Below are 27,825 nucleotides of genomic sequence, written 5' to 3'. Positions count from 1 at the left end.
CACTTTCCAATTTCTCTTTATGACAGAAGTTCTGCAACAATAAACATTTCACCTGAGATGTGTCTGGGAAGGGGAGAAAGGGACAGGATACCCCAGACTCCGGGGCTGGGCCAGAATGGATGTTCCAGGTGGCTCCTTCTCTCATGAAGTTCTCCTAAGGGAGAAGCCACTGGCCAGACCCCTGCAGCAGGGTGACTGCTTCTCTCGGGCTTCCAGGATGAGGAGGGTCTGGGAGGCGAGGCAGCTGATCTCTAGATCGGGGTCTCCTTGCAGCCGTCGCAGAGCTGCGAGGCAAATAGCGGACTGGGTGACTCGGGACGGGGAGAAAGAGAGAGAGAGAGAACGACACACGCACACACACCTCCACTCCACCACAGTTTGACTTGCCAGAGCCCACCCCCCAAAAACAGTTGTCCTGAGCTGTCCAGCTTCAGACTCCGCCCCACTCTTGGAAGGTGTCCCCACCTTCTCTTAGCCCCTTCCCCTCAGCTTGAGGAAGCGATGACCCTGACGGAGGGGAAGAGCTGAGACGGGCTCCCACCTCCACAGGCCAAGGCCGCTACAATTCTGCGAGAGTGAAGCGTCAGGGGAGCAGAACAGACTGACCCCAAAATCGCCCCCCCCAAACTCCCCCAGTTGTCCTGCCCCTCAGTCCCCATCCCCCAAGCCTCCCACTCCTCCAGGTCCCAAGTCCCCAGCCTCCCAACGCCCTAGTTCTCCAGGCCCCAGCCCCCAAGCCACTACTGATTATCTCAAGCTCAGTCTCAGCCCCACAGACGAAACATTTGTGACTGGCTGACCAGGCCCTTCCTGGTTCCCTGGCCCTCCTCCTCCCTGTCCCTCCCCATGCCTCCTTCCCTACAGTCCTGGGGGAGAGACCCCTGCCTACCCTACTCACCCACAAAGACACGCTCTAGCTCCCCCTCATCCTGGACATCCAAGTGCCGGATCGTGAGACCTGTCCCCGTAAAACCCCCAACCGAAACGGTCTTTTCCTCATGGCAAAAGGACAGGCAGGACCTAGGTCTCTACTCGCAACACATTCCAAGGAGGACTAGGGCAAGGAGGAGGAGGAGAAGGAGGAGGGGACAGCTGTCCACTAAGAATTAGTACTTTGTCCCTCTGCTTGGGTGGAGCTAATAATAATTATGGTACTTAAGTGCTTACTATGTGCCAAGTACTGTTCTAAGAGAAGTAACTACAAACTAATCAGGTTGGACACAGACCCTGTCCCAGATGGGGTTCACAGTCTTAATCTCCATTTTACAGCTCAGGTAACTGAGGTCACACAGCGGATATGTGGCAGAGCTGGGATTAGAACTCAGGTCCTTCTGACTCCCAGGCCCGTGCTCTATCCACTAATCCACGCTGCTTCTAATGGGGTTGAACAAGGTGGAGTGGGTCCTGTGGGCATCCTGGTGTCCCAAGTGATGTCACCAATAGGCGGGGCAGAGTCAAACTGATGAAAATGCAAGCAATAGCAACTCTTCCTTTGGGAACCTCCTCTGCCTTTCCTCAGCACCTCTTTCTCTGGCACGGGCCAGGGTGCCCGGGGCCACTGGGATTTGGGCCACAGCAACCCACCGCAGCCTCGGCAGGGTTTAGAGTGGGCAGGAACTATGGGAGCCTCAGCCTTCGGATGAGCTGTGATTGCACCCTGAGGATCCAAGTGAAGAGTGCCCTTTACGGCAGGGCTCGTGTTGTGCAGGACTCTTGTGAGTCTTTTGTGTTGTTTTTGTATCTCGATCATTTTATCTGTCCTTTCCTGTCTCTTCCCACCTTATTCTTAGACTATGAGTCCCTTCTGGGTAAGGGACCCTAACTACCTCGAAGCAGCGTGGCGCAGTGGAAAGAGCCTGGGCTTCGGAGTCAGAGATGATGGGTTCGACTCCCGGCTCTGCCACTTGTAAGCTGTGTGACTGTGGGCAAGTCACTTCACTTCTCTGTGCCTCAGTTACCTCGTCTGTAAAATGGGGATTAACTGTGAGCCTCACATGGGACAACCTGATTACCTTATATCTACCCCAGCGCTTAGAACAGTGCTCTGCAAGTAGTAAGCGCTTAACAAATACCAACATTATTTATTCCAGTGCCTTGTAGAATGTTCTGCACACAATAGGTGCTTATTAAGTGCTATTACTGTGACTGCCTGGGAAACAGCATGGCTGTTAGAGAAGCAGCAGGCCTCAGTGGAAAGAGCACGGGCTTTGGAGTCAGAGGTCATGGGTTCAAATCCCTGCTCGGCCACCTGTCAGCTGTGTGACTTTGGGCAAGTCACTTCATTCCGGTGCCTCAGTTTCCTCATCTGTAAAATGGGGATTAAGACTGTGAGCCCCACGTGGGACAACCTGATTCCCCTGTGTCTCCCAGGCACATAGTAAGCACTTAACAAATACCAACATTATTATAGTGGATAGAGCAGGGGCCTGGGAGTCAGAAGGTCTTGGGTTCTAATCCCAGATCTGCCATTTGTCTGCTGGGTGATCTTATAGAGAAGCAGTGTGGCTCAGTGGAAAGAGCACGGGCTTTGGAGTCAGAGGTCATGGATTCGAATCCCGGCTAGGCCACTTGTCAGCTGTGTGACTTTGGGCAAGTCACTCAACTTCTCTGGGCCTCAGTTACCCCATTTGTAAAATGGGGATTAAGACTGTGAGCCCCATGTGGGACAACCTGCTTCCCCCGTGTCTCCCCCAGCGCTTAGAACAGTGCTCTGCACATAGTAAGCGCTTAACAAATACCAACATTATTATTGGGCAAGCCATTTCCCTTCTCTGTGCCTCAATTACCTCATCTGTAATATGGGGATTAAGATTGTGAGCCTCATGTGAGACAGGGACAGTGTCCGACCCGATTTGCCCCAGGCTGGCAGGTAGTAAGCGCTTAACAAGTACCATTATAATAATAATTATATAATATTAATAATTATTATAATTATTAGAGCCAAATCTTCTAGACTGCAAGCTCCTTAAGGGCAGGGATTGTGTCTACCAACTCTATTGGACTGTAATTTTCCAAGTGCTTAGTTCAGTGCTCTGCCAACTACAAACACTCAATAAATACCACCGATTGATTGATGAGTGCCCAAATTCCCCTGGGGTAGCCCAACCCTGCCTGGGGAAGAGGGGTGTGTCTGAAAGGGACAACGACTTTACCAACAAACCACACGGCCACACGGCGGATCGAAGCCTGGGAGTGGGTGAAGAAGCCGAGAGTCTGGCTCAGGAACAGGCGGGCCGTCCTCTTCCCCTCCTCCAGCTGCGAACAGACAAGGCCGAGGCCCAGGGGACAGGGGGTCTCCCCTGGCCCCCTGATCCTCCAGAGAGCTCTGCTCCTTGTGACTGCAGAACACAAGCTACTTCCATCATATTTCCCTTCCTCTCCATGCAGACAGCCAGCTTGCTGATCCAGGCACTCAGCATAGTCCTACTGGACGACTGGGCCGGCTTCCTCACTGGTCTCCCTGCCTCCAGCCTCCACCTTCAGGACCGGAAGTGAAAATTTCTAATGGGAAGGAGCGGGCTTTCCATTGGTGCCTGGGGCAGGGGAAGTGGAAGGGGGAAGCTAAGCAGGTTTTCCAGAGGGGGTGGGGATGGGGAGAAGATGGGTACCAAACAGCCACTGAAGAAGATGCCTGCCTGCAGCTCCGGGGCCTCGGGATAGAGAAAATTGGGAGAGGTGGGGCTATGGCTATGGCTGACCAAAGAGAGAACAGACAGTGAGGGCTGAGGGAGAGGCTGGGGCGTGGGGCTGGGTCCGGCAGCCCCTCCAGAACCTGGCCCCACATGGGCAGGACTGCATCATCCCACCCTTTGCTGCTCTCACAGCTGCCCTAGAAAAGGGGGTTCCAGGCCTTTTTCTTATACTTTCAGCCTGGCTTCCCTTTCAATCAATCAATGGTATTTATTGAGTGCTTACCGTGGGCAGAGCACTGTATTAAGGGCTTGGGGGAGTACAATATAACAGAACTAGCAGACATGTTCTCTGTCCATTATGACCTTACAGCCTCTCCAGTCCACACTTCCCTTTTCTGCCCAGATGTTTTTCTAAAAAGTCATTCTGCACAAGTCTCTCTAGTTAATCAGTGGCATTTTTTAAGTGATCTAATGTTAACCTCTAATGCTAACCTTCTCATTATACCTCGTTCTTTTCCATCTCGCTGCTGACCTCTTGCCCTCATCCTGCCTCTGGCCTGGAATGTCTTCCTTCCTCCTATCCAACAGACAATTACTCTTTCCCTCTCAAAGCCCTATTGAAGACACATCTCCAGGAGGCCTTTCCTGGCTAAATCCTCTTTTCTTTTTCTTCAACTCCTTTCTGTCACCCTGACTTGCTCCCTTTATTCATCCCCCTCCCAGACCCAGAGCACGTATGTACACACCTGTAATTTAATCATATTATCATTATATATTATAACATATTAATATATCTGTCTCCCCCCTAGATTGTCAGCTCACTGTGGGCAGAAAATGTGTGTTATATTGTACCCTCCTAAGCACTTAGTACAGTACTTTGCACACAGTAAGTTCTCAATAAATACAATTGACTGACTGCATGCAACTGCCTATTGCATGCACAACAATCTACTAAAGGTTGTACAGTAGTGAGAGTGAAGACAAGGAGGTTGGATGTAGCAGAGGAGATAGAAACTAAAATGAATTACAGGCAGAAGGGAGAAGTAAACAGGGAGAGAACTGAGTCGGTGGTTAAGTGAGTGGGTCTGTAGGACAGGCATGGTGCCATCGGAGGCCTTGAGGACCTAAGTGCCAAGGTGGTGTAGAAGTGCTGAAGAGGTAATTGAGGAGACATAATCTGGAGAGATTAGAAATCAATCAGGGAAGGCCTATTGGAGATGTGCTGTCAAGAGGGCTATGAGGATGGAAACAGCTGTGATCTGCCCAGTGTGAAGAGGAAGTTTTAAGCAGAGGGGAATGACATCAACTGGACGGTGGGAGACGTGAAGACGAGGCATAGTGATTAGTCTCGTTTGAGAGGTACAAAGAGTGCGAACTGCAGTGTAGTGGGAGAAGAGTATCTAGGTAGAAGGGAGAGAGCTAATTGAGTTTCTGAGAGACAAGGGTTAAGAAATAAGCAATCATTGGAGGTTTCTGAGGAGTTGGAAGTTGTAGGCACAATGGCACATTAGTCCGGGTAACATTATCATCATCAATGGTATTTATTGAGTGCTAGCTGTGTGCAGAGCACTGTGCAAAGTGCTTGAGCAGTGGAGTGAAGCATGGACAGGAGAGGGGAAAGACTGAAGGCAGGGAGGTCAGCGAGGAGGCAGGCTTTGGCTTCAGATTGGATGTCGGGGCTGATGAGAGCTGGCAGTGGGGTTGGGGGTTCAGTGAATGAAGACCTGCCTAGACCACATGCCACCCTGCCTTTCCTTCTACAGAGCCCTGCCTTCGGCCTGCCCTGCTGCCCTGCAGGACAGACAGATGGCAGACAAACTTACCAGGGACTCGCTGACTCGCCACACAGCTCCCTGGGCCAACACGTGGGTCAGCACCCGCCTGAGCTTGGCCCAAAACAGCACATCTGCGATATGGAGGAGGGCCAGCCTACACTCCTGGGGGACAGAAAGAGCAGGGGAGGGGTCCCCACACGTATGGGATGGGGCTGGGGACTGGGGAGCCACACATATGGTTAAAAGTCGAGAGCTACAAGGAAGAATGACAGAAAAGAAAAACAGCTGGAAGGAGGGGAGCAGGTGTACTAGTAAGGCAGGCCAGAAAAATTCCCAGAATGCCACAGAGCCTGAGCCTCTGGGGCAGCTCCCTGGGAAGTAGGTGGACACTCAAAACTTTGGTCTGGAAGGGGCATTGAGAGGTCATTTGGTCCAGCCCGCTGCCTCCAGGCCAGTGAATGACTGAACGACCCAGGGTGGGTGGACTTAGGGGTGGGTGGGAGGTGGAGTTCAGTGCCCTTCCCTTCCCTGATCCCCGGAAATGATCTCCCTGACAGACATGGGTAAGTTCCAACTGGCCCTTGGAGAGACCAACACTGAGCAGGGAGCTGGGATGGAGTCAGTTAGCCCAGGCTTGTGTTTCCCCTGCAGTAGCCTAAGGCCAGTGTGCAGAGATTTCATTTGTAAATTCTCCCAACCCCTGCCTTCTCCATCTTCCATATCCTGCTCCTCCCTCTCTCCTTTCTCCTCTTCTTCCTCCATCTCTTCCTCCACTTCCTCCTCCTCCTCCCTCTCCTCTTCCAGCTACTTCCAAGCTCCTGCTGCTTCACTGGTTGCCAGCACCCCACCAGGAAGGGGAGAGGTAGGGAAGTGGTCTTTGACCCCACGGCTTCTTCAGCGTCTGGAGGAGGTGGTGGGTGGGGAGAAAGTGGGACAGCAGTACTGGGAGGATCAGGGCCTGTTTCCCTGTTTGAACTGAGCCTTCTCTGTCCGTTCCCACGGACTATGGAACGAGCCTGAGGGAGAGCCAGTGGGCCGGCTGGCTGTCAGGTGGGCCGATGGGAAGGTGGAGGTGGTCTTGCCTCCTGGGTCTTACCTGAGCCACATGCACATTCTCATCCTCCAGGTGGAGAACTAGGGGCACCAGGCTGCTGAGGACCTGCCGTCGCACTCGCGGCTCCAAATAGAGACCCCTCAGCCGGTCCATGAGAGCCCCATAGGTCTCAATGGCTGCCAGGCGCAGATCCTCTGATTCCTGCATGGGGCAGCCACACGTGGGGGCAGAGGAAGACCGAGGGAGATGGAGAGGGGAAAGGGGAAGAGAGAGAGGGGAGAGGAAAGGAGAGGGAGAGATAGAGAGGGAGGGAGAGAGAGAGAGATGGAGAGACAGGGAGGAAGAAGGAGGGAGGGAAGGAGGGAAAGAGAGAAGGTGAGGAGAGGGAGATAAGAGGAAGAGAGGTGGAGGAAGGAAGAGAGAAGGACAGTAAAGGGAAGGGGAGACAGGGAGTAGGAGGGATGGGGAGGAGGGAGGAAGAGAGAGGGAAAGGAGGAAAAGGAAGGATAGGGAAAGAGAGATGGGGAAAGGGATGAAGAGGGAAAGAGAGCAAGGGAGAGAGGACAGGAAGGGGAAGAGGAGATGAGTGGGAGTGTTGGGGAGGAGGGGTGGGAAAGGGAAAGGAATAGGAGAAAGTGGGGAGAATGGAAAGAGGCAGGGAAGAAAGGGAGGAAAAAGGGAAAGCTGGGAAAAAGACAGGAGAAAGAAAGGAAAGGGATGAAAAGAGAGAGGTGCAGAGAGTAAAAGAGAGAGAGGATGTGGGAGAGAGAACTCCTATCTATAAACTATTTCAGTGTCCATCTCCCCACTAGAATGCAAGCTCCTGTGGACAGGGATTTACACCTACTACCTTTACTGTATTCTCCTTATAGTGCTCTGCACACAGTAAGCACACAGTAAATACTTTTGATTGATCCATGGACCCTCCCTCGCTCCCGTGAGGTCTTTGATCCACTCCAGCCCCCACTCCCAACCCGACCAGTCTCCCCTGACTTACATCGTCGAAGAAGGGGTGCAGGGCGGCGGCGATCTCCAGGGTGTGCAGGGCCTGGCCGCGAGGGTCGGCCATGTGGATGATGTGTCTGAGCACGGCCAAGGCTTCCCGTGTGGTGGCCTCTGGCTTGGAGTAGCAGCAGCAGCTCAGAACCACAGGCTGCAGCTCTAGAAGGTAGCCCTCCTGAGGAGAGTCACAGGCTGGAGTTTGGTGGGGTGAGGGGTTGAGTGACTCCTAAGGGTATTTGTGCATTTGGCTGAGGGCTCATGGGGCTGCCCATGGTTCTCTGGGGAGCTGGAGAGTAGGAGCAGCATCCTCTCCTACCCTCATCTTGCCCCGTATTGCCAACTTCCCAGAAGCCTATGACCCAGGAACCCTTTCCCGCAGTCAGCAGATAGTCACACCACCCCGGGCCCCGGCAGTCCCCTCCCACCGCCAGCAGACCGCCACAGACACCTTCTAGACCATAAGCTCATTGTGGGGAGGGAATGTGTCTACCAGTTCTGTTATATTGTATTTTCCTAAGCACTTAGTACAGTGCTCTGCACAAAGTAAGCACTCTGTAAATATTGATGATGATGATGATGATGATGATGATGACACCATCCAGGGCAACGGCAGCTCCCTCCTGCAGCCAGCAGACCCCCACGGACACCTCACCCAGGGCCCCTGGCGCCAGCAACCCAGCCTGAGCCCGACCCATGGGATCGCTTCACTCTAACAGAAAGGCCAAGGGGAGCTGGGGAGCTGGGGAGCCAGGCATCGCTCCTCAGCCAGGGGTTTCCCTTCATTCCAACATCCCCACATCCATCTAAAAGATGGGAAAACTGAGGGGGATATTCAGGTGCTCAGGGCCACTTGTGGAGGCAGCCCCAGGCTGAGGCTCCCTGTCCTTAGAGCCTGTCTCCTCTTTCCCCCAACAGGAGGGCCCAGGGGAGGCAACTCTGCCAGACAACAGTCTGAGATGCCAATCTCACCGTCTCACCGTATTTTGGTGCAGGCCCAGATTCGCCACGGCCCGCAGGGTCAGCAGGTGAACCGCGGGGTCCCTGGCCTCCATCCAGCTTTCCATCAGGCCGATGATGGACTCGTCCACCAAGGCCGCCACGTCCGAACTCCGAAGCAGCTGCCGAAGGTCAGAGGCAGAGGGTAGCTGGGAGAGGGGGAAACGGGGTGGACCGGACAGCAGCGGGTCCTGGGGAAGGGAGGCAGGCTGGCCCGTAGCCACCTGTCACCTCTAGGGAGTCTTCTGGGCTAAGTCTGGGCTGAGCCCCAACTGAGAATCCTCACTCCTCTCTAAGGAACACATGCAGCGGGGCATAGTAGAGAAAGTCTGGGACTGGGAGTCGGGAGAGCAGGGACTTAGTTCCTGCTCGGTAACCTTGGGTAAGTCAGTGAAGTTCTCTGGGCCTCAATTTCCTCACCTGTAAAATGAGGAGAGCAATACCTGCCTCTGGAGGATTTGGTGAGCATACGAAGAAGAGAAGGAATGTGAAAATGCTTTGGAAAAGCAGAATTACCAAATCTTCCTTCCTCCTGGGCCAGAGGGTTGGTGACCCTTGGACATGTCCTTTGATGATGATGATGTTGGTATTTGTTAAGCGCTTACTATGTGCCGAGCACTGTTCTAACACACGGCTTCTTGGTCACCTCTGAGGGATCCAGAAAGAGAAGCTGCCCCCCACCACTCCAGTACCCACCCCCACCTGCCAGCAGTGCCCTGACCTCGGTGAAGAAGGTCATGGTGGGGACCAGGCTCTCGTGACTCCCCTCCTGCAGGATTTGGAAGAGAAGCCTGAAGAGGGATGGATTGTATCGGGGATTCTTCTCCACCATGGACCTGCTGGGCAGAGAGGGACTGTCAGCCCCCTGTTGAGGGGAGGAGTTCCCCCAAGGAGGAAGTGTTGCTGGCCCCAGGCCCTGACCCTTGGAGGCCCAGCTGCCCCAAAGGAGAAGCTGACATCGGGGGTTGCCCTGAAGAAACTTAAGGGAAAGTTTGGGGGTTCCTGAGGGACTCGGGAAGGTTGGAGGGGGAGCTGACCCAAGCTGAAGATGGCCAAGGGGCAGGGATGGCACCAGGGCTCCACCCCAGAGTTGGGTTTGTTGGGTTTGGCAGATCCAGGTCAGAGTGGTCAGACATTTGCAGGACAGACTTAGAACAGATCCAGGGTAGACCCAGGACACATCCAGGGCAGGCGTGGAAGTCCCAGAACAGACTCAAGACAGATTCTAGACAACCAGGACGGACCTGGGACAGATCCAGGATGCCCAGGAAAAACCCAGACCAGAGACCAGAACAGTACTAGGACAGGACTAGGATAGCCACAGTGCAGCCTTCGTAGAAACCCTCACCAAGTGCTGGACTGCCCTGGGAGCTGATTGTGTAGGACAAGCTCACTCTGAGCCTGGCAGAGCCCACACACTGACCTGCCCAGGAGCGAGATGCCTTTCAAGTGGCTCTGTTGGCCGGACAGCATGTTCCAGCCCCCATGAAGTTGGACGTAGGTCACCTGGTCACCGTTTCCAACACAACGAATCAAAGTCTTCAGGACCTGCAGGGTGCAGCTGGACAGGAGCGAGAGGAGGGTCGGTTTTCAGGAAAAGGCCTAGCTGAGGCCTGGGGGGGGCAGAAGGGCAGGGGGCCAGGAAGCCAAATTTCTCTTGCCCAATCAGCCTGCTAGTGGTCTTCCCTGAGAGCTTCTGGCTGCCTGGCCCTGCACAGAACCTGGGGAGTGGCTCCAGAATGAGGTCTGGAGCCAGAGGACTGGCGAAGACTCCAGTGGGTGCTCAATAAATACTTTGGTTGACTGACTGATCAACTGAAAGACCCAGTGCCCAGTGCCCTTGGATCTGACAGTTGGGGAAATCAGGACAAACACACACACACACATATTCATTCTCTTTCTCTCTCTCACTTTTTCCACTGAGTGTCAGAGGAAGAAGATACCTCCAGATCACCCCTAAGGAACTCACAGTCTACTGGGAGAGCCAGGAAAGACAAACCTACACACACACATAAAACACAAGTGGCCAAAGCCAAGCTACCCCATACAGAGATTGCAGTAAGGGCTAAGGAGCTTATGAAATAACTTCAATGACTACAGAGAGTGGTGGAGTTAAAACTGGGAAGGTTTTAGGGAAGAGGACATTTTCAGCAGAGTTTTGCAATGTTGGAGGAGAGGGTTGGGAGAAGAGGATGGGGGAAGAAACTCCAGGGAGGGGGGTGGCCTGAGAGATGACTTGAAGGCCGGGGAGCCTGGTGGGAATGGAGAGGCCAAGTCAGGAAAGAGGGGAGGGGGAGAGCCAGGCAGGTGGACAAGGGGAGCCAAAAGCTGGAGCCTTTGAGTCTGGGGTCGATTCAAGTACCACCTGGAAGCCCCTTTTGGGAGCTGAGGTGGGACAGGGACTACCTCATGAGGTCTGGGCTGGCAGGCTCTCCCTGCTGCTCCTGGGACTTTTCTCTGTCCTCACAGGCCACCAGGAAGGACAGCTGGTAGAGGAGGGCCACCAGCAGGGTTGGGTAGAAGGCAGGCACTTCCCGGCGGCAGCCAGCCTGCAGCAACAGCTTGGACAGGGCCTCAGTGGCCTGGAGAGGGGCAGAGAGTGTCTGCGGTTTCAAGTGTCCCTGACCCAGGCACCCTGTCCAGAGTTCTGCATCCTTGGATCAGAGCTCTGATGGGTGGGGGATTGGAGCCAGGAACTTCAGGGGGAGGAAATCAGGGTCACTGCCTCCCCATCCCAACATCAGCCCCATGACAGGACCATGTCAGCAGCTCCCCGTACCTGTATGGTGGTCAGCTGGAGTGGCTCTCTGGAGTCCCCTTCTTCTGTCTCATGGGCCAGAACTGTCCACAGCTTCTTCTTCAGAACACTCAGGACCTCCTGGTTTGTCTTTGCATCTGACGCCAGGATCCTCCATAGTTCCCTGCTGACCCAACACCCACACAGGAGTCTGGTCACCTCTGCCCCCCTGGCTCTGTGCACTACTGGGAGCCGAGACCCTTGCCTCAGTGGCCCTGGGCCCCCTTCCCATGGGCCTTTCTCCATGAGGAAGAGGAGGAATGATGGAGAAAAGAAGGGGCTGGGTGATAGAAGATGGGGAAGGGGGATAGTAGAAGATGGAAGAGGAGAGATGAAGTGGGAGGGCACAGAAGGGATGATGGAGGGAGGAGGGATGATGAAGGAGGCAGAAAAAGGAGGGAGGATATGATGGAGGGAAGAGGAGGAAGAAAGGAGGAAGAGGGATGATAGAGGAGGAAAAAGGAGAAATGATGGTGGAAGGAGAAGGGATGAAGGAAGAGGAAGAGAAGGGATATGATGGTGGAGGAAGGAGAAGGAGGAGTGATGGAGAACTGAGAACAAGGGAGGAAATATGGTGGATGGGGGGAGGAGGAGTGTGAGAAAGAGGGTGATAGAGAGAAAAAAAGGTATAGCATGGGTTGGTAGGGATGGGCCCTACTGTTCATCCAAGTCCTGATATTCCATTAAGGTCCAGATAACGTCTTCTGGGTGCCTCTGAGTCAGCAAATGAAAAATCTTCTGCATATCCTTCTGGATCCAGGGGTAGCTGAAATTCTGCAGGTGAGAATTAATGGCTCGGACCAACTCTGGCACCTGGGAGGGAGCAGAGTTGGTGGTCAGAAATGTGTGTTCAGGATGGATGTGGATGGATGAGTGGATGAATGAATGGGTGGGTAGGTGGATGGGTGTGGAGAGATGGAAGAATGGGTGGGTGTGTGGATGGATGGATGAATGGATTGATGGGTGGGTGGGTGGATGTCCTGGGGTTAGAAGGTGCGAGTCTAAAGTTACGGAGAAGGTTTGGGGAACGGGGGACGGAGTAGATGGATGGGTGAATGGGGTCCTTCCCTAAAAGGTCACTCATTTCCTGTTTCCAGTTAGTCCTCTGGTAAGAACAGGCTCACCAGTCAAACACACCATTGCCTTGGAAACTCCTGCCATTCATTCATTCATTCATTCAATAGTATTTATTGAGCGCTTACTATGTGCAGAGCACTGTACTAAGCGCTTGGAATGAACAAGTCGGCAACAGATAGAGACAGTCCCTGCCGTTTGACGGGCTTACAGTCTAATCGGGGGAGACGGATAGACAAGAACAATGGCAATAAATAGAGTCAAGGGGAAGAAAATCTCGTAAAAACAATGGCAACTAAATAGAATCAAGGCAATGTACAATTCATTAACAAAATAAATAAGGTAATGGAAATATATACAGTTGAGCGGACGAGCACAGTGCTGTGGGGATGGGACCACCCCCATCCACCACCTTGGTCCCTTTGGGGCCAAGGAAACATCTTCTACGGAGCTTTATTCTAAGCCAATCCTCCCTTCCCCAACCCCCCTGTCTATCTGCAGTGACTAAGCTCCTGTTCTGTCTGGAGGCAGGGGACTGGACCTTGCAAATTTCCATCCAGTCATCTGATTCAGTAATGAATGCTCTTCTTGCAATGTAATTTTATCTTGTTCTGTCCTCAGGAGAGATGGAGAACAGGGAGGTGGGTGTGGTGGGAGTCCCCAGTATATCCACCCCCAAGAGGATTTTTCAATCAATCAGTGTTATTAATAAATATAGCACCATACTAAGTGCTTGGGAAGTACGGTAGAGTTAGTAGATATGATCGCTGTTCTCAAGGAACTGATAGTCCAGTGAGAGAGATGGATGCTAAGATATATTACCCATAAGGGGGAGAAGGAAATACGAATATGGACTTGAGTCGGTGCTGAAGCCCCAGGATACGAGGAAAGCTACCAAGGCCCCTCTCAGCCTTCTCTTTCTCTTCCAGGCTGAGTTTCAGTCCTACCTTCCCAATTCTGGGTAACGGCGGCTTCAGCACCACATGCAGGATCATGTCGGCCACCCAGCTGTTGTGTCGGCTGGCGTCCCTCATGCTTTCTGTGACCGCAAGCAACATATCTGCCCTCTCTTCTGGGCTCAGGAATTTCTGAAAGAGCTGAGGAAATGCCTCCTGCTGTCTGTACTCCCTCCCCCAACACCACACCCTCCTCTACTGCACCCCCAGGGCCAGGAACAAGTAGGACCATAGGTCCTAGTGGCAAATAGGGTAACCAAGACCCCAGGTTCTGGCTCTGGACTACCCTGAAAGCATTTACTCATTCACTCAATCAATCAGTGCTACAGACTGAGTGCTTATTGTGTGTAGAGCACTGTACTAGACATTTCAGAGAATACAATAGAGTAAGTAAACATGATTCCTGCCCTCAAGAAGCCTGTAATCCTGTGGGATAGATGCATATTAAAATAAACTACCGAGAGTGAAGGCACCAGAATAGAAGGAGATGGACAAAAGAGTTGTGGAAGTGGGATGGGATGAGTCCCCAAGTCTAGATGAGATGCAGAAGGGAGGGAGAATAAGGTAGGGAGGAGACAGATTAGTCAAGGAAGGCCTCTTGGAGGAGATGAGATTGTAGGAGGGCTTTGAAGATGGGGAGAGGGATGGTGTGTTGGATATAAAGGGGGAAGGAGTTTCTGGTAGGAAGTTGGGAGGGAGGGAAGGTGGGCATGGAGTGGAGGAGGGAAAGGAGGGAGGAAGGGAAGGATGGGGAGGAGAGAGGGTGGGAGGGAGGAAAGTCAGGTGAAGTCAGGCTCCTCTTGCTGGCTCCCCTTAAGGAGAAGCTCTCTCTCAACAAAACCCCTTCATTAGCCAGCACAGTGGAGAGAGAGAGATCAAAAGGTCTTCATTGCTGTGTCTACCCTCACCAATCGAAGACACACTACAAACCACACACATCCACAGATGGAGAGGATCTCCAAACCCCCAAATCTTGGGATTTCTGGATTGGACAAGAGGAGGCCTTCTGGTGTCCTGACATCAAATCTGCTGAGTGGAAGAAGGGAGCAAGGAAGTGAAGGGGAGAGGAGGGAGAAGAGCTGAAGGCAGGGAGGACAAACAGGAGAAGGAGGAGGAAGGGGAGAAAAGGGGGAGAATGTGGGGGACATGGAGAGGAAGTAGAGAGCGGGGGAAGAAAGAGAGATGTAAACTGTAAACTCTAGACTGTAAGCTTATTATGAGCAGGGAATATGTCTGATATATTGTACTCTCCCAAGTCAGTACAGTGCTCTGCACATAGAAAGCGCTCAGTAAATGCAACTGACAGATGGGGAAGAAGGAGGGATATTAGGGACCGAGGAAAGAGGAAGAGCCCAAGGCCAGGGTTACCAGAACAATGTCTTCCGTGTTGGTGAACCATTCGGAGTGGATGTTCTTCTGGAACTCACAGTCTCTCATGAGTCTCCAGTGGTCTACCCGCGTGGTTTTCAGAGACGTATCTGAAACAACAAAGCAACCCTGGAGGGTCTGGCTGCAGGCTTCCCTCAGTCATGGCAGCGGGAAGAGACAGACAGATGGACAGACAGTGGATGGGCAGCCAGCCAACCCTCTGACTCCTTTCGGCCTCCGGTCAAGGAGCACCCAGAACAGGCACTGTTTACACAGGATAGTTTCCCCCAGCCCCATCCCACCCCAGTTATGAAGGGAAGAGTTTGGGTTGTGTAACATAATAAAAATAGGGGCAATTGCTTTACCTCAGTCGGTCAGTTTTGTATTTGTTTGAGGGAGGGCAGATGGGGAAGGGAAGAAGGTAAAGGAGGTAGGGGAAAGTACCGAAAAGAGAGAGGGAAATGAGCCCAGACCCTGTTCTCCTGGGTGAACAGAGTCTAGAGAAAATTGATGGAAGGCAGGTAGGAGTGCAACTGGGTTTGTTTTTGGTTTTTTTTAATGGTATTGTTAAGCTCCTACTATGTGCTATATACTGTACTAAGTACTGGGGTAGATACAAGATAATCAAGTTGGACACAGTCCATGATCCATGTGGATCTCACAACCTTAATCTGCGTTTTACAGAAGAGGGAGCTGAGGCACAAACAAGCTAAAAGGTTGCATAGAAATCTGTTGTGGATAATGCTGTGGGAGAAACAGCATGGCATAGTGGATAGAGCATGGGCCTGGGAGTCAGAAGGTAATGGGTTCTAATCCCAGTTCCACCACTTGTCTGTAGTGTGACCTTGGGCAAGTCACTTCACTTCTCTATGTCTCAGTTCCCTCATCTGTAAAAGGAGATTGAGACTGTGAGCCCCACATGGGACAGGGACTGTGTCCAACCTGATTTGCTAGTATCTACCTCAAAGCTTAGTGCCTGGTACATAGTAAGTACTTAACAAATACTACAATTATTATCGTATTATTAGTCCATAGTAGGAATGATAGTAACAATAATACTAATAATAATTATTTTTTACTGTGGTATTTGTAAAGAAGGTAACTAGGAGCCAAGCACTGTACTGTGGGCTGAGGAAAATATAAAATAATCAGTTCAGACATAGTTGCTGTTCTACATAGGATTCACAGTCTAAGGGGAAAGGGGAAGAGAAGTATTTCATCCCCATTTTACAGATGAGGAAACTGAGGCTCAGAGTAGTAATTGTGACGACCAAGGTTACACAGTAGGCACATGGAAGAACCAGGATTAGAACCTAGGTCTCCTCAATGGTAGAATTTGAGTTTGTCTTGAGTGCAGCGCATTGATTTTCAAATGTCTGGGAAAGTAGAAGAGAAGCATGAGGCATGTTTCCTGCCTAAAAGGGGCTTACACTCTAGGGGTAAGACATACAGACAGCATATTTATAAATAAACAAAATTATTATTACTATTACTATCAGCCTCCTCGCTGACCTCCCTGCCTCCTGTTTCTTAGCACCTCAAAACTTAACCTGTCCAAAATAGAACTCCTCTTCTTTCCACCCAAACCCTGTCCTCCTTTCTTCTTCCCTGTCTCACAAGCCCTTCCCTTTGGCATTATCCTCAATTCATCTCTCTCATTCAACCCACATAATCAATCTGTCACCAAATCCTCTCAGTTCTACCTTCCCAACATCTCTATAATCCATCCTTTCCTCTCCATCCAAAAAGTTACTTCGCTAATCCAAGCATTTATCCTAGCCCTCCTTGATATTGCATAGAGAAGCAGCACGGCTTAGTGGAAAGAGCGAGGGCTTGGGAGTCAGAGGACATGGGTTTTAATCCTGACTCCACCACTTGGCTGCTGTACGATCTTGGGCAAGCCACTTAGCTTCTCTGTGCCTCAGTTACCTTATACGTACAATGGGGATTAAAATTGTGAGCCCCACGTGGGACAACCTAATTACCTTGTATCTACCCCACGGCTTAAAACAGTGCTTGGCACATAGTAAGTGCTTAACAAATACCATAATTATTATTATTACTATTATCAGCCTCCTCGCTGACCTCCCTGCCTCCTGTCTCCCCCAACTCCAACTCTTATTTCACTCTGCTGCCCAGGTCATTTTTCTAAAAAAAGTTCAACCCACGTTCCCCAATCCTCATAAACCTCCAATGGTTGTCCATCCGCCCTTTGTCCATCCTCCCTCACATCAAAGAAACTTCTTACCATCGACTTTCAGGCACTCAATCAGCTCTTGACTTCCTACTTACCTCGCTCATCTCTAGTACAACCCAGCCCACACTCTTTGCTCTTCTAACGCCAACCTACTGCTCACTGTACCTCAGTCTCATCTATCTGCCACCAACTCCTTGCTCATGTCCTCCCTCAGCCCTGGAACTCCCTTCTCCTTCATATCCAACAAGCTACCACTCTCCCCACCTTCAAAGTCTCACTAAAATCACAACTCCTCCAAGAGGCCTTCTCCGACTAAACCCTCCATTTCTTTCCACTGACTGAGCACTTACTGTGTACAAAGCTCTGTACTAAGCACCTGTGAGAACACAACAGAGTTAGCAGGTGCTTTCCCTGCCCTTGAGGAGCTTCTGGTCTAGAGGGGGTGCGAGACATGAAAATAAATTATGGATATGTACATAAGTGTTATGGGACTGAGGATGAAGTAAATATTAAGTGCTTAAAGGGTAGGTCCAAAGTGCAAGAGTGATGCAGAAGGGAGAGTGAATAGGGGAAATGAGAGTTTAGCCAGGGAAGGCCTGTTGGAGGAAATGTGATTTTAATAATGCTTTGAAGGTGGGAAGAGTAGTTGGCTGTCAGATATTAATAAATAATAATGATGATGATGGTATTTGCTAAGCACTTACTATGTGCCAAATATTGAACTAAGTACTGGGCTAGACTCAAGATCATCAGGCTTCATATGTACCTCAGTCTAAGAAGGAGGTTAAACAGGCATTGAATCCCCATATTGCAGATGAGGGAACTGAAGCACAGTGAAGTTAAGTGATTTGCCCAAGGTCACACAGCAGGTGAGAGGTGGAGCTGGGATTAGAAACCAGGTCCTCTGACTCCTAGGTTTATACCCATTCCTCTAGGCCACACTGCTTCATGAAGGGGAGGGAGTCCCAAGACAGACGGAGGATGTGGGCAAGGGGTTGACAGCGAGATAGATGAGATTGAGGTGGGCGATAGAGGAGCGAAACCTGCAGGCTAGGTTGAAATAGGAAATCAGAGAAGTAAGATAGGAGGAGGAGTGCTGATTGACTGCATTAATAACGGTGGTAAAGAGTTTCTATATGACGCAAAGGGCAAGCACTAAATGTTCTTGAGGAATGTGGAGACACGAACTGAATGATTCTTCTCTATCACCTATGTACTTGAATCTGTACCCTTTAAGCACTTGGTAATCACTTCACCCTCAGCCCCAAAGCACTTTTTGTACATATCCATAATTAATTTCAATGTTCATTCAATAGTATTTATTCATTCAATAGTATTTATTGAGCGCTTACTATGTGCAGAGCACTGTACTAAGCGCTTGGAATGAACAAGTTGGCAACAGATAGAGACAGTCCCTGCCATTTGACGGGCTTCTCTTGCTCTAGGCTATAAGCTCCTTGTGAGCAGGGATCATGTCTACCAACTCCATTGTATTGTACTCACCCAAGTGCTTAGGATAGTGCTCCTCACACAGTGAGCACTCAACAAATACCATTCTTTGATTGATATGATTTTTTTTAATCTGCCCCACCGGGGGCTTCCACTCATACAGGGCAAGAACCAGGTAGGGCACCCAAGTGCCTCCACCCAGAACCTGAGGCTGGGGTTGCTCATGCCCCTAGGAGTGATCCCAAGCTGGCACAAAAGGGTCTGGAGGACTCAGAGGGGAAAAGGACAGAGGATGGTGGAGTGGATGGGAATGGGGATTGGGGGTGGGGTTCTCTGGGCCAGGCCAGACTACTGGACTACTTGCCATAGGGGGAGGGGGAAAGCTTCACTTACACCGCTGCCTGGTGATGATGCTGAAGAAATAACTCAGGGCTTGGGAAGACCACAAGCAGATCTCCTGGCTCAGGTCTATGCAGCAAAGACTGAGGGAGCCCGTCAGCTTCCCGGCCAAGCTGAATAGATCCATGTGCTGCTCCAGAAAGAGTGGGCATGTTCATCTCCTCCCTCTCCCCCGACCCTAACCCACCCTCCCGGAGAGGCCCGGCTCCGGGCCAGGCAAAGCGGGGCCCCGTGCACGGCACTCACCTTCAGCACGGGGTAATCGTCAACAAATTTCAGCATTTGGGCGAGTGTACCCACAGCTCGGGCTCGCTCATGGACCTTATCAGAGGCCAACCAGGGCAGGGTGACCTAGGAAGAGAGGCTGAGGGATGAGGAGATCCCGCAGGAGTCTCCCAGCCAGTCTGTCAGTCAGTCAGTCGTGCTTACTGAGTACTTACTGTGTGCAAAGCACTGTACTAAGGGCTTGGGAGAGTACAATATAACAATATAATAGATACTGCCTACTTACAACAAGCTTACAGTCTAATGCTGTCAGCACTACCTCAAGGAGGAAGAGGCCTTGATGCCTTTAGCCTCTTGGGCCTGGAAGCGAGGACTAAGCCTGAATGTTGACCATTGGTCTCCCTTTATCCCTCATCCCACCCATACTGTTCCTCCTCCTCCTCTTCCGTTTCCTCTTCAATTCATTTGTCAATCAACAGTATTTGCTGAGTGTTTATTGTATGCTGAAAACTGTACAAGGTGCTTGAGTGAGAACAATATAGTAGGTCAATCAACCAATCATATTTATTAAGTGCTTACTGTATGCAGAACACATTACTAAACACTTGGGAGAGCACAATATAAAAGAGGTATTAGGCACATTCTCACAGTTTAGAGGGAAAGAAAGGTATTAAAATACATTACTGTTAGGGGACTGGAAGAGTTTAAAGGTATGTACATAAATGGTCTGAGGATGGGGATAGGATAAGTATCAAGTGCTTAAGGGATATAGATTCAAGTTTTGAAGTGACCTCAGAAAGGAGTGAGGGAGTGAGTAGGGGAAATGAAGGCTTAGTGAGAGAAAGTTGCTTGGAAGAGATGTGATTTTAGTAGGGTTTTGGCGCCTTTCCATCTGTAGTGACTGCAGGGTGATTCTCAAGGCAATGGATGACCCTCTGTGGGTCTCTGAGCTGGTCCAGAGCCTGTGCTGCAGGCCCAACCTCCTGTGCCCCTTGCTTCCCAAGCCCCCTGCTCCCTGGTGCCCTGCCCAACCCAGTCCCACCCCCTGTACTAGCCCACCGTCAACCGACAGACCTCTACAATGTCCTGCAACACGAGCATGTTCAGTTTCGAATTCTCCACTAACAGAGCACTCAGCAGTGTACTCAGAGCATTCACCGTCTGGTGGGAAAAGAAAGTAGCCCAGGATGTGGCCCCCACCCCTCCCCAGTGGCACCAGCTGGAAGCTGGACCAAACCTCCACTGCCCAGATTTTATCCCTTCAGAGGCCCCTCTTAACCTGGCCCTGCTCCCCTCCCCCTTCCACTACTTGGGTCCCGGACCCCCGCCGGCAAACAAAGCTGCCTCTTCCCCTGGAGGGCAACAGTAGGGGTATCCAGATAATGAGACACCACCGTATCACCACTGTATCACCGTATCACTTGCATCACCGTATCACCGTATCACTCCGGGCACTGCCGCGTAATATGATGATATCAGAGGTGCTATCTTGCAGGAATCCATTAGGTTCACCCATTCTGGTGGACACAGGCCCTCTTCTAGCTCTCTCCCAGGGTCTTGGGCCTTTGGGATCCAGTGCTCAGGAGCAGCAGGCAGGACCCCTGCCCTCAAAAGCCCCAGATGGCCAGAAGTAGAGATTACCTTTATGTACAGAGCAGCGGGGCCCACGGGATCGGGGGACAGCAGGATGATGCAGGGCAGGGAGAAAAGGCTGCCAATGCTCACTTCGATCAGGCCCTGTTTCTGTAGGGGGTGCAGGCCGGGCTTCACCTGACTGGGTAGTGAGGGCAAGGGAGGGGAGAGAAAGAGAGGAGGAGATGGGAGGCAAAGAGGAGGGAAGGAGAGATGAGGAGGGGAGCGGGGGAAGGCAGGAGGAGGAGGGGGAGGGAAGAGAAGAGACGGGGGAGAGAGGCGGGGAAGAGGAGAAAGAGGCCTGTTGCATTGAGCCCAGTGGGTCTGGTAGTGGGGCATGACGGGGAGAAAGTCTCTGGATGGGAGCTGGGGCCCCAGACCTGAAAGGTTTGACTGTTGGTGCAGGGCAGACCCCAAGTGCCTGAGTCAGGATAGCATGCTGAACCACACCCCATTTGCCCAAGGGATCTTTAACCTCGGGAGCACCAAGTCACCCCTACAAATTTGGCCCCAGAGGAGGGTGGATACCTGAGATCAGCAATGCAAAGCAAAGTTTGCGGTAACACCGAGCTGGGCAGAAAGTTATCCATCTCTTGCAGGATCAGAGCCTGGGGCACCCAGAGGATGAGAAGAAGGATGGGAAGGAGGAAGAGGAGGGTCAACGGGAGCACAAGCTTCCTGAGCCCAAGCCCTCCCCTGCAGCCTCCCATTGGGACTAGGTAGAGGGTGCCACCATGGCACACCAACTCCACAGGACTGGAACAAAATGGGTTCTTGGAGTGATAGGTGGGAGGGCATCACTGCCTCTGGACCAGGCCCCGACCTGGCCTGGGGAGGTAGCGGAAAGGGCAGGATGCACTGTGGGAAGAAGGGGCACCACTCAGAAAGATTGCTCTTAAGAGCCAGAATCCTCCCAGGCACCCACTCCTCCCTTCTGTCCCTTCTCCCTGCTCCCTCTCCCTCCCCTTTTCGTTCTCTCCCTGCTTCCCCTCCCTCCCTGTCCATCCTCTCACAGACCTGAAGTGTCTGGACCAGAACCTCTTTGCTGCAGAAGCTCTCGAGGTGGCCCTGGATGACTCCTTCGGCCTGGCACAAGAGGCTGACTGACTTAAGGAAACTGAGCTTGCTGGTTTCATCCTAGGAAACAACCCACAGATTACCCCATCCATCCATCCTGGCCTCTCTCCTCCCCCTCTCCAGGTCCACAGCAGGAGGTACTTATTACACACACACACACACACACACACACACACACACACAGCTGAGCACTGGCCAGCACATGGTCAAGGCAGAGTTGTTCATCCCACCCAGCTTCCTGAGGACAGAGGCCCAAGACTCCTCCACTCTCATTATTAAAAGTTTCCCAAGAACCCTAGAGAGAGGAGTCGGGCTAGGCCAAACCCAGACCTTCCCAGAACCTCCAAGCACCAGCCCAAAGGTTTAGAGGAGAGAGTTGGAGCCAATTAACTGATCGATAGCTTTATTGTCTCCCAAGATCTTCAGTACCAAGGATGCCCCAGTCCAGCCCAGACCCTCAGGGGCTCCTCAGACAGGGTGCAGACACTTCAGGGGAGCTTCTGGAAGGACCCATGTAAGCCCAAGTCCTGAGGACTATGGGAAATGATATTCCTAAGAGCCTTAAGTTAGGTTTTTAGAAGCGGGGCCCGGGTTGGGAACGAACCATACAGGAAGCCACTGTGGGTCCTGCCCTTCAGGATAGCTCTACCTGATTCTCAGACTTGAGAAAGGTCTCGATGAAGTCCAGCGCCGCCTTCTCTTCTGAGGATAACTCTGGGAAGTGGGTGGCGAGGATTGGGTTCTGAGCAAAGCAAGGTCCAGAGGGCACCTCCCAGGATACAGAGCAGTTACCTCCCTATCCCCCGCCCCTGAAGCTGCAGGCACAGAGCACAAGGCAGAGCCCAGAGAACACTTGTACACCTGGACATTTGTCCAGTGTTCTGAAAGGGGAGTGCTCCAGGGAGCTCTTGAGGGTGTAGATGATCCCTGGCTAGTTCTCAACCTCTACCGCACCCTAGAAAACTCTACCCACAGCTGGACTGCAGACACTTATCTGAGCAGCTAGACAGTGGAGTGGAGTGCCCTTCCGCTCTGCCCCCAAGCCACAACCACACCCAAATCTGAGCATGGCCCACTGTTGTCCAAACGCCTGGCCGGGGGGTGGACAGAGGAAGAGGGGGAGAGAACGGACACACTTCTTCCTCTCCTGCTTTACTAATGTAAGGTAAGTGGGATCATGGAGGCCACAGCTCCCCTGGATCCTTGCATTTGTCCTCTTCCCAATCCCTACTGCCAACATCAGGAAGTGAAATTGGGGACACGGTTCCCCCTTCCCCATGAGGATGGCATCTGGGTTAATTCCCCCCTTCCCCATGAGGATGGGATCTGGGTTAACAGCTTAATCCTCCTCATCTCAGGCCAACCTGGACCAAAGTCTCCTCGGCTCTAGCTGCTAGCCTCTCTCTCTCTCGGAGGCGGGGACAAAGTATCGGGACTCCAGCCTATCCCCTTGTCTCCGCCCACTCCTTGCCGCCCTGGAAGGCCTTGCTCCAGAAAGGGCAATCGGGGAGAGGAGCATCAGGAAGACGAGGAGGCGGTGGCCGGAAGCAGAGGGAAGACCGGAAAGATCGGAGGCACCTTCACGTCCCGGGAGTGGGAGTGGCCCCAGAAGGTCTCCGATCGAGCCAGCGAAGGCCTAGAGACCCACCCCTCAGATGCCTCCCATCGGATGTCACCTCCCAGGTGCCGTCTACTGCTGCCCGGGCCTCACCAGACTGCTCACCGGGACTGAAGGCCTGAGAGTCGCCCAAGAGGGTGGGAGTCGGCTGGGCTGATTCCTCCGGCTGATCTGTGCCGGAGGCTGGTGGGCCGGGCTCCTCAGAGGACTCGGGCTCTGACCTCACCTGGGGAGCCACCACCACCAGCTTTCTGTAATGACAGCAGGGGAAAAGCCCAATTAGGACAGTGGGCTGAGCCCAAGTCCAACTCCCACTCTGGTCCCCCGGACCCCAGCTGAGCTGTAATGAGGGGTTTCACAGGAAAGGGGCTCCAGTGTGAGAGAGAGGGTCTCACTATGAAGGGAGGGGCTCCAGAAACCATAAGCTGGACTCACATCTCCGGGGACTCGGGGTCCGGGTCGTCTTCTGCCCTGGAGGCATCTGCCATTCTGCCCCAACGAGAGTCCTGGTAGCTTACACCTCTCTCCCGGGGTCCCAGCTCCACCTTGGGGGCAAAGCATGGATGGGTGGGGGTGGGAGAGGTGGCTGAGCGGGCTCAGGAGAGAGGTGATCCTTTTCCTGTCATGTTTCAGGGAATTCCTGGGATGAAATATTCAGAATCCTTCGGTGGCACTGGCACCCTCTCTGCTAACTTGGACATCTGCCTCTATGGGGTCTGTCGTAAGTCTGGGGAAATCACAGGGTCACAGAGCTAGAAGGGCCTGGGAAAGATCATCTCATCCATCTCCCTGCCTCTAGGCAGGGCTGTATCCAAACTTGCCCAAGGACAGCTGAAACAAATCCAGTTCAGCAATGGCCAAGCCCATACTCCCTAACCTCCTTGCTCTGGATCTGAGTGAACTGCCTGTTTCTAGGTATTTAATAATAATAATAATAATTGTAGTATTTGTTAAGCACTTAATAATAATGTTGGCATTTGTTAAGCACTTACTATGTGCAGAGCACTGTTCTAAGCGCTGGGGCAGATACAGGGTAATCAGATTGTCCCACGTGGGGCTCACAGTAAATCCCCATTTTACAGATGAGGTAACTGAGGCCCAGAGAAGTTCAGTGACTTGCCCACAGTCACACAGCTGACAAGTGTCGGAGCCGGGATTCGAACCCATGACCTCTGACTCCCAAGACCGGGCTCTTTCCACTGAGCCACACTGCTTCCCAATTACTATAAGCCACATACTGTACTAAGCTCTGGAATAGATAAAAGATAAACAGGTCCCACATGGGGTTGAAATTCGAAGTAGGAGGGATCTCAGATACTGAACCTCCATTTTGCAGATGAGGGAACTGAGGCACAGAGAAGTTAAGTGACTTGCCTAAGGTCACACAGCAGGCAAGAAGAGGACTCAGGATTAGAATCCAGGTCCTCTGACTCCCAGGTCCATGTTCTTTCCACTAGGCCAAACTCCTTCTCCAAATAAAACTTCAGGAGCATGTGGTAAGGGTGAGGGTGAGAGAATTTCTTTTTACAGTTTTTCTGGGTAATCAGACTGAAGTGCCTGGTTTTGGTAAAACATACAGAATTGAAGATGGTCTTTCCATCCGGGCGTCCTAGGAACAGTGTCTGGGGAGGCCGGCTCACCTTCGCTCCAGCTGGTTTTCCATCCCTGGCAGGACGGGAAGATTGGCAGTTATCGGTTTGCTGGAGCCGGATGGGCATCTGGAGCTGGATGGGCATCTGGCCCCAGAAAAAATTGTTTTGGCCTGGAGCCAAGGGTCAGGTGAAGCGACAGAGCCTGTACTGCAGGGAACAACTGGATTTCTAGAGGAGTGGCAAGTAGATCCTCAATTTCCCATTCACCTGACTCCTGACATCTCCCTTTAGGCCCCGGACGCAACGGAAGGCGAGTCGGCTGCCACCCTCACTCACTTGTTCCAGCATGTCACACACACCCTTGTTGGTCAGGAAATTCTTGCTGGCGTCTACCCAAAGTCACTCCTGCTGCAGCTTGAGGCTAGAGTCCTCAGCCTGATTCAGGTGGAGGGGAGACCAGCTACTTGCCCTCCTGGTTCCAAAACCTTGCAAATGCCACCCTGATGACCACATGCACTTCTCTACATAGCTCCTGACCCTGTCACACAGCCAAGGCAAAAAACCGGGCCAAGGGTTACAGGTCACTGGAGGGGTGATCCCAGGAGACCCCAGGCTTCTGCTCCCAACCCTCCCTGGCCTGAGCACCGATCACTCAGAGTCACCCCAGAGCCCAAGCCTCCTGACCATGGGGACCGCTCATGATTTAAAGTGCCCAACGGGTGGCAGAGAGGGGAGTGGGGCCTGGCTAAAAGGTAGGAGAAGATAGTGGGGGTGGGCAGAGGAGGCATTTGGGCCAAGAGGAGATATGGTCTCTGTGTGGAATGGGGGAAGGAAATAGGTTAAGAGTTGGTACGTACAGTTGTCTGCAAAGCTCAGGAAGTCCAGGACACCACTTCCACCCGTCTCCTTCCTCCCTGACCCCCGACAAGCCAGCCCAAGAACCGAAAGTCAGGGACCTAGATCATCATCCCAAGCGTGAAATACACAGGGCCATTTGAAGACTTTCAAGACAAATTTCCCACCAGTCTAAACAGCCCCCTTGTACTGGCCTGTCTCTGCCGCAAAGACTTCTGGGATATGGTCATTCTCCCAGCTCCGGGCTGCCCCCCCGAATTGCCATGGAAACAGGGCTCCCAGCAGCTCCTTTGGCCCTTCCGTTTCCCTGATAACCTTTCAGCCAGAAACCCGATTCAGGCTGAGGGCCAGCAGGGAGTCGGACCTTCCCGGATTTAGCTCCGACTCTGGGCAGCGGAGGAGAGATGTGGGGGACCAGGCCCTGGCTGCCACCCTAGACTGGTCCTGCCAAAGAATGCAGCACGAGAAGTCATTTCCTGGGGCCAGCCTGACCCACCTTCCCCAATTTGGTCAATCTTTTGATGGTTGGGGGTGGGGGGAGCCAACAGCCAGCAGGAAGCACTTAGGCCCACTTAAAGCACTACTGAGCCAAGCTAAGTGGCCCAGGTGGATCAGCCTGGATGCCAGGGATCCCGTAAGGCCAAGTGCAGGGGTTAAGGAAGGTGTGGTCCCTGAAGCAACCGCCTAGCTGGGCAGGGGACAGGAGAGACAACTTCTTAAATGACAGACTGGTTTATTTGGAGCACTAACTGGCTCAGTGGAAAACATTTTACAAGGTATTTAGTCTTGTGGAAAACCAGGTGGGAAGGGGGAGGAGAAGCAATGTGGTCAAGTGCACAGAGCACAGACCTTGGACTCCAAGGACCTGGGGTTTTCATATTAGTTTATTTTTTAATGATATTTGTTAATAATACTATGTGTCAAGCACTATATTAAGTGCTGGATAGATACAAGATAATCAGGTTGGACATACTCCCTGCCCCAAATGGGACTTACAGTCTAAGTCAGAGGGAGGAGGATTTAATCCTCATTTTATTAATGAGGTAACTGAGGCTCAGAGATGTGAAGGAAATTGCCCAAGGTCACACAGCTTACAAGTACCAAAAAAAAAAGAAGTGCCAGAGCAGGGCTTTGAATCCAGTTCTCCGAATCCTAGGCCTGTGCTCTGTCTCTAGCCCACCGGTTCTGGTGCTTGTTCCCCGCCTTGACTGCTGTGTAACTGGACAATTCACTTAGGTTCTCAGTGCCTCAGTTTCCTCACCTGCAAATGGAGATTGAAATAGCTCTTTTTCTATGTCCTTAGACTGTGAGCCCCATGCAGAACAGGGACTGTGTCTGATATGATTATCTTGAATATGCCCCACCATGAAGCACACAATCAACACTTAACAAATATCACTATTATCATTATGAGGGAAAAAGGTTTGGGAAGAGCTAAGATTAGGCCTAGAAGAAACACTGAAGTGGGGGCTCTGTGCCTTTTATACACCACAACCCACTTCCCAAAAGTGACACTTTGGAACAGAAAGCCTCAGGCAATCATCTGTAGACTGTAAGCTCCTTGAGGGCAGCAATCATGTCTTAATTCCTGTAATAATAATAATAATGTTGGTATTTGTTAAGCATTTACTATGTGCAGAGCACTGTTCTAAGCGCTAGGGTAGATACAGGGTAATCAGGTTGTCCCATGTGAGGCTCACAGTCTTCATCCCCATTTTACAGATGAGGTAACTGAGGCACAGAGGAAGTGAAGTGACTTGCCCACAGTCACACAGCTGACAAGTGGCAGAGCCGGGATTAGAACCCATGACCTCTGACTCCCAAGCCCAGGCTCTTTCCACTGAGCCACGCTGCTTCTCATGCTGCACTTACCCAAGCACCCGATACAGTACTCAGCACACCATGTGTGTGTGCACACATATCTTTTGTACTTGAAGACACCTCCGACAGTGAAGTTTACAGGCAAATACGTGTGTGACTGGATAGACCAATACGGGATCCAGTTCCGGCCACAATGAACACTCAAAAAGGTTGTCACTTACTGTGCTACTGTACTTAAAGTTAGCAACACCTGGTACTTTCTTCTCTTTTGATTCGTCTTTCAGTTGGCACACTGCTGCGCTTCAA

General features: G+C 51.9%; 1 protein-coding gene across 9 annotated transcripts; it reads right to left on the bottom strand.

Moving 5' to 3' along the window:
- Positions 1-25,905, bottom strand: LOC103164938 (maestro heat-like repeat-containing protein family member 7). Of its 9 annotated transcripts, none has more exons than XM_029068147.2 (25): positions 25,701-25,905; positions 24,829-24,987; positions 23,687-23,796; positions 23,357-23,502; positions 22,283-22,347; positions 21,574-21,693; positions 21,085-21,164; positions 20,566-20,698; positions 19,999-20,085; positions 18,946-19,050; positions 18,694-18,829; positions 14,655-14,764; positions 13,278-13,427; positions 11,915-12,069; positions 11,239-11,383; positions 10,866-11,041; positions 9,883-10,020; positions 9,181-9,298; positions 8,441-8,581; positions 7,459-7,638; positions 6,504-6,662; positions 5,456-5,569; positions 3,153-3,255; positions 899-958; positions 1-284 (listed from the first exon to the last, which is right to left on the bottom strand). In XM_029068147.2, the coding sequence occupies exons 2-25, from the start codon at positions 24,985-24,987 to the stop codon at positions 142-144; spliced, it is 3,033 nt and encodes a 1,010-aa protein (XP_028923980.1). In that variant the 5' UTR covers positions 25,701-25,905; the 3' UTR covers positions 1-141. The 9 variants fall into 9 exon arrangements, with proteins under 9 accessions (XP_028923980.1, XP_039768608.1, XP_039768609.1 ...); XM_039912674.1 differs by having other exon boundaries at positions 9,181-9,295; XM_039912675.1 differs by having other exon boundaries at positions 11,239-11,380.
- Positions 25,906-27,825: the final 1,920 nt, after the last annotated feature.

The sequence above is a fragment of the Ornithorhynchus anatinus genome, chromosome 7 (assembly GCF_004115215.2).
Source record: "Ornithorhynchus anatinus isolate Pmale09 chromosome 7, mOrnAna1.pri.v4, whole genome shotgun sequence".
NCBI classification, from domain to species: Eukaryota; Metazoa; Chordata; class Mammalia; order Monotremata; family Ornithorhynchidae; genus Ornithorhynchus; species Ornithorhynchus anatinus.
Note: the sequence above shows the minus strand (reverse complement) of the source record. Positions and strands in the feature narration are given on the sequence as shown.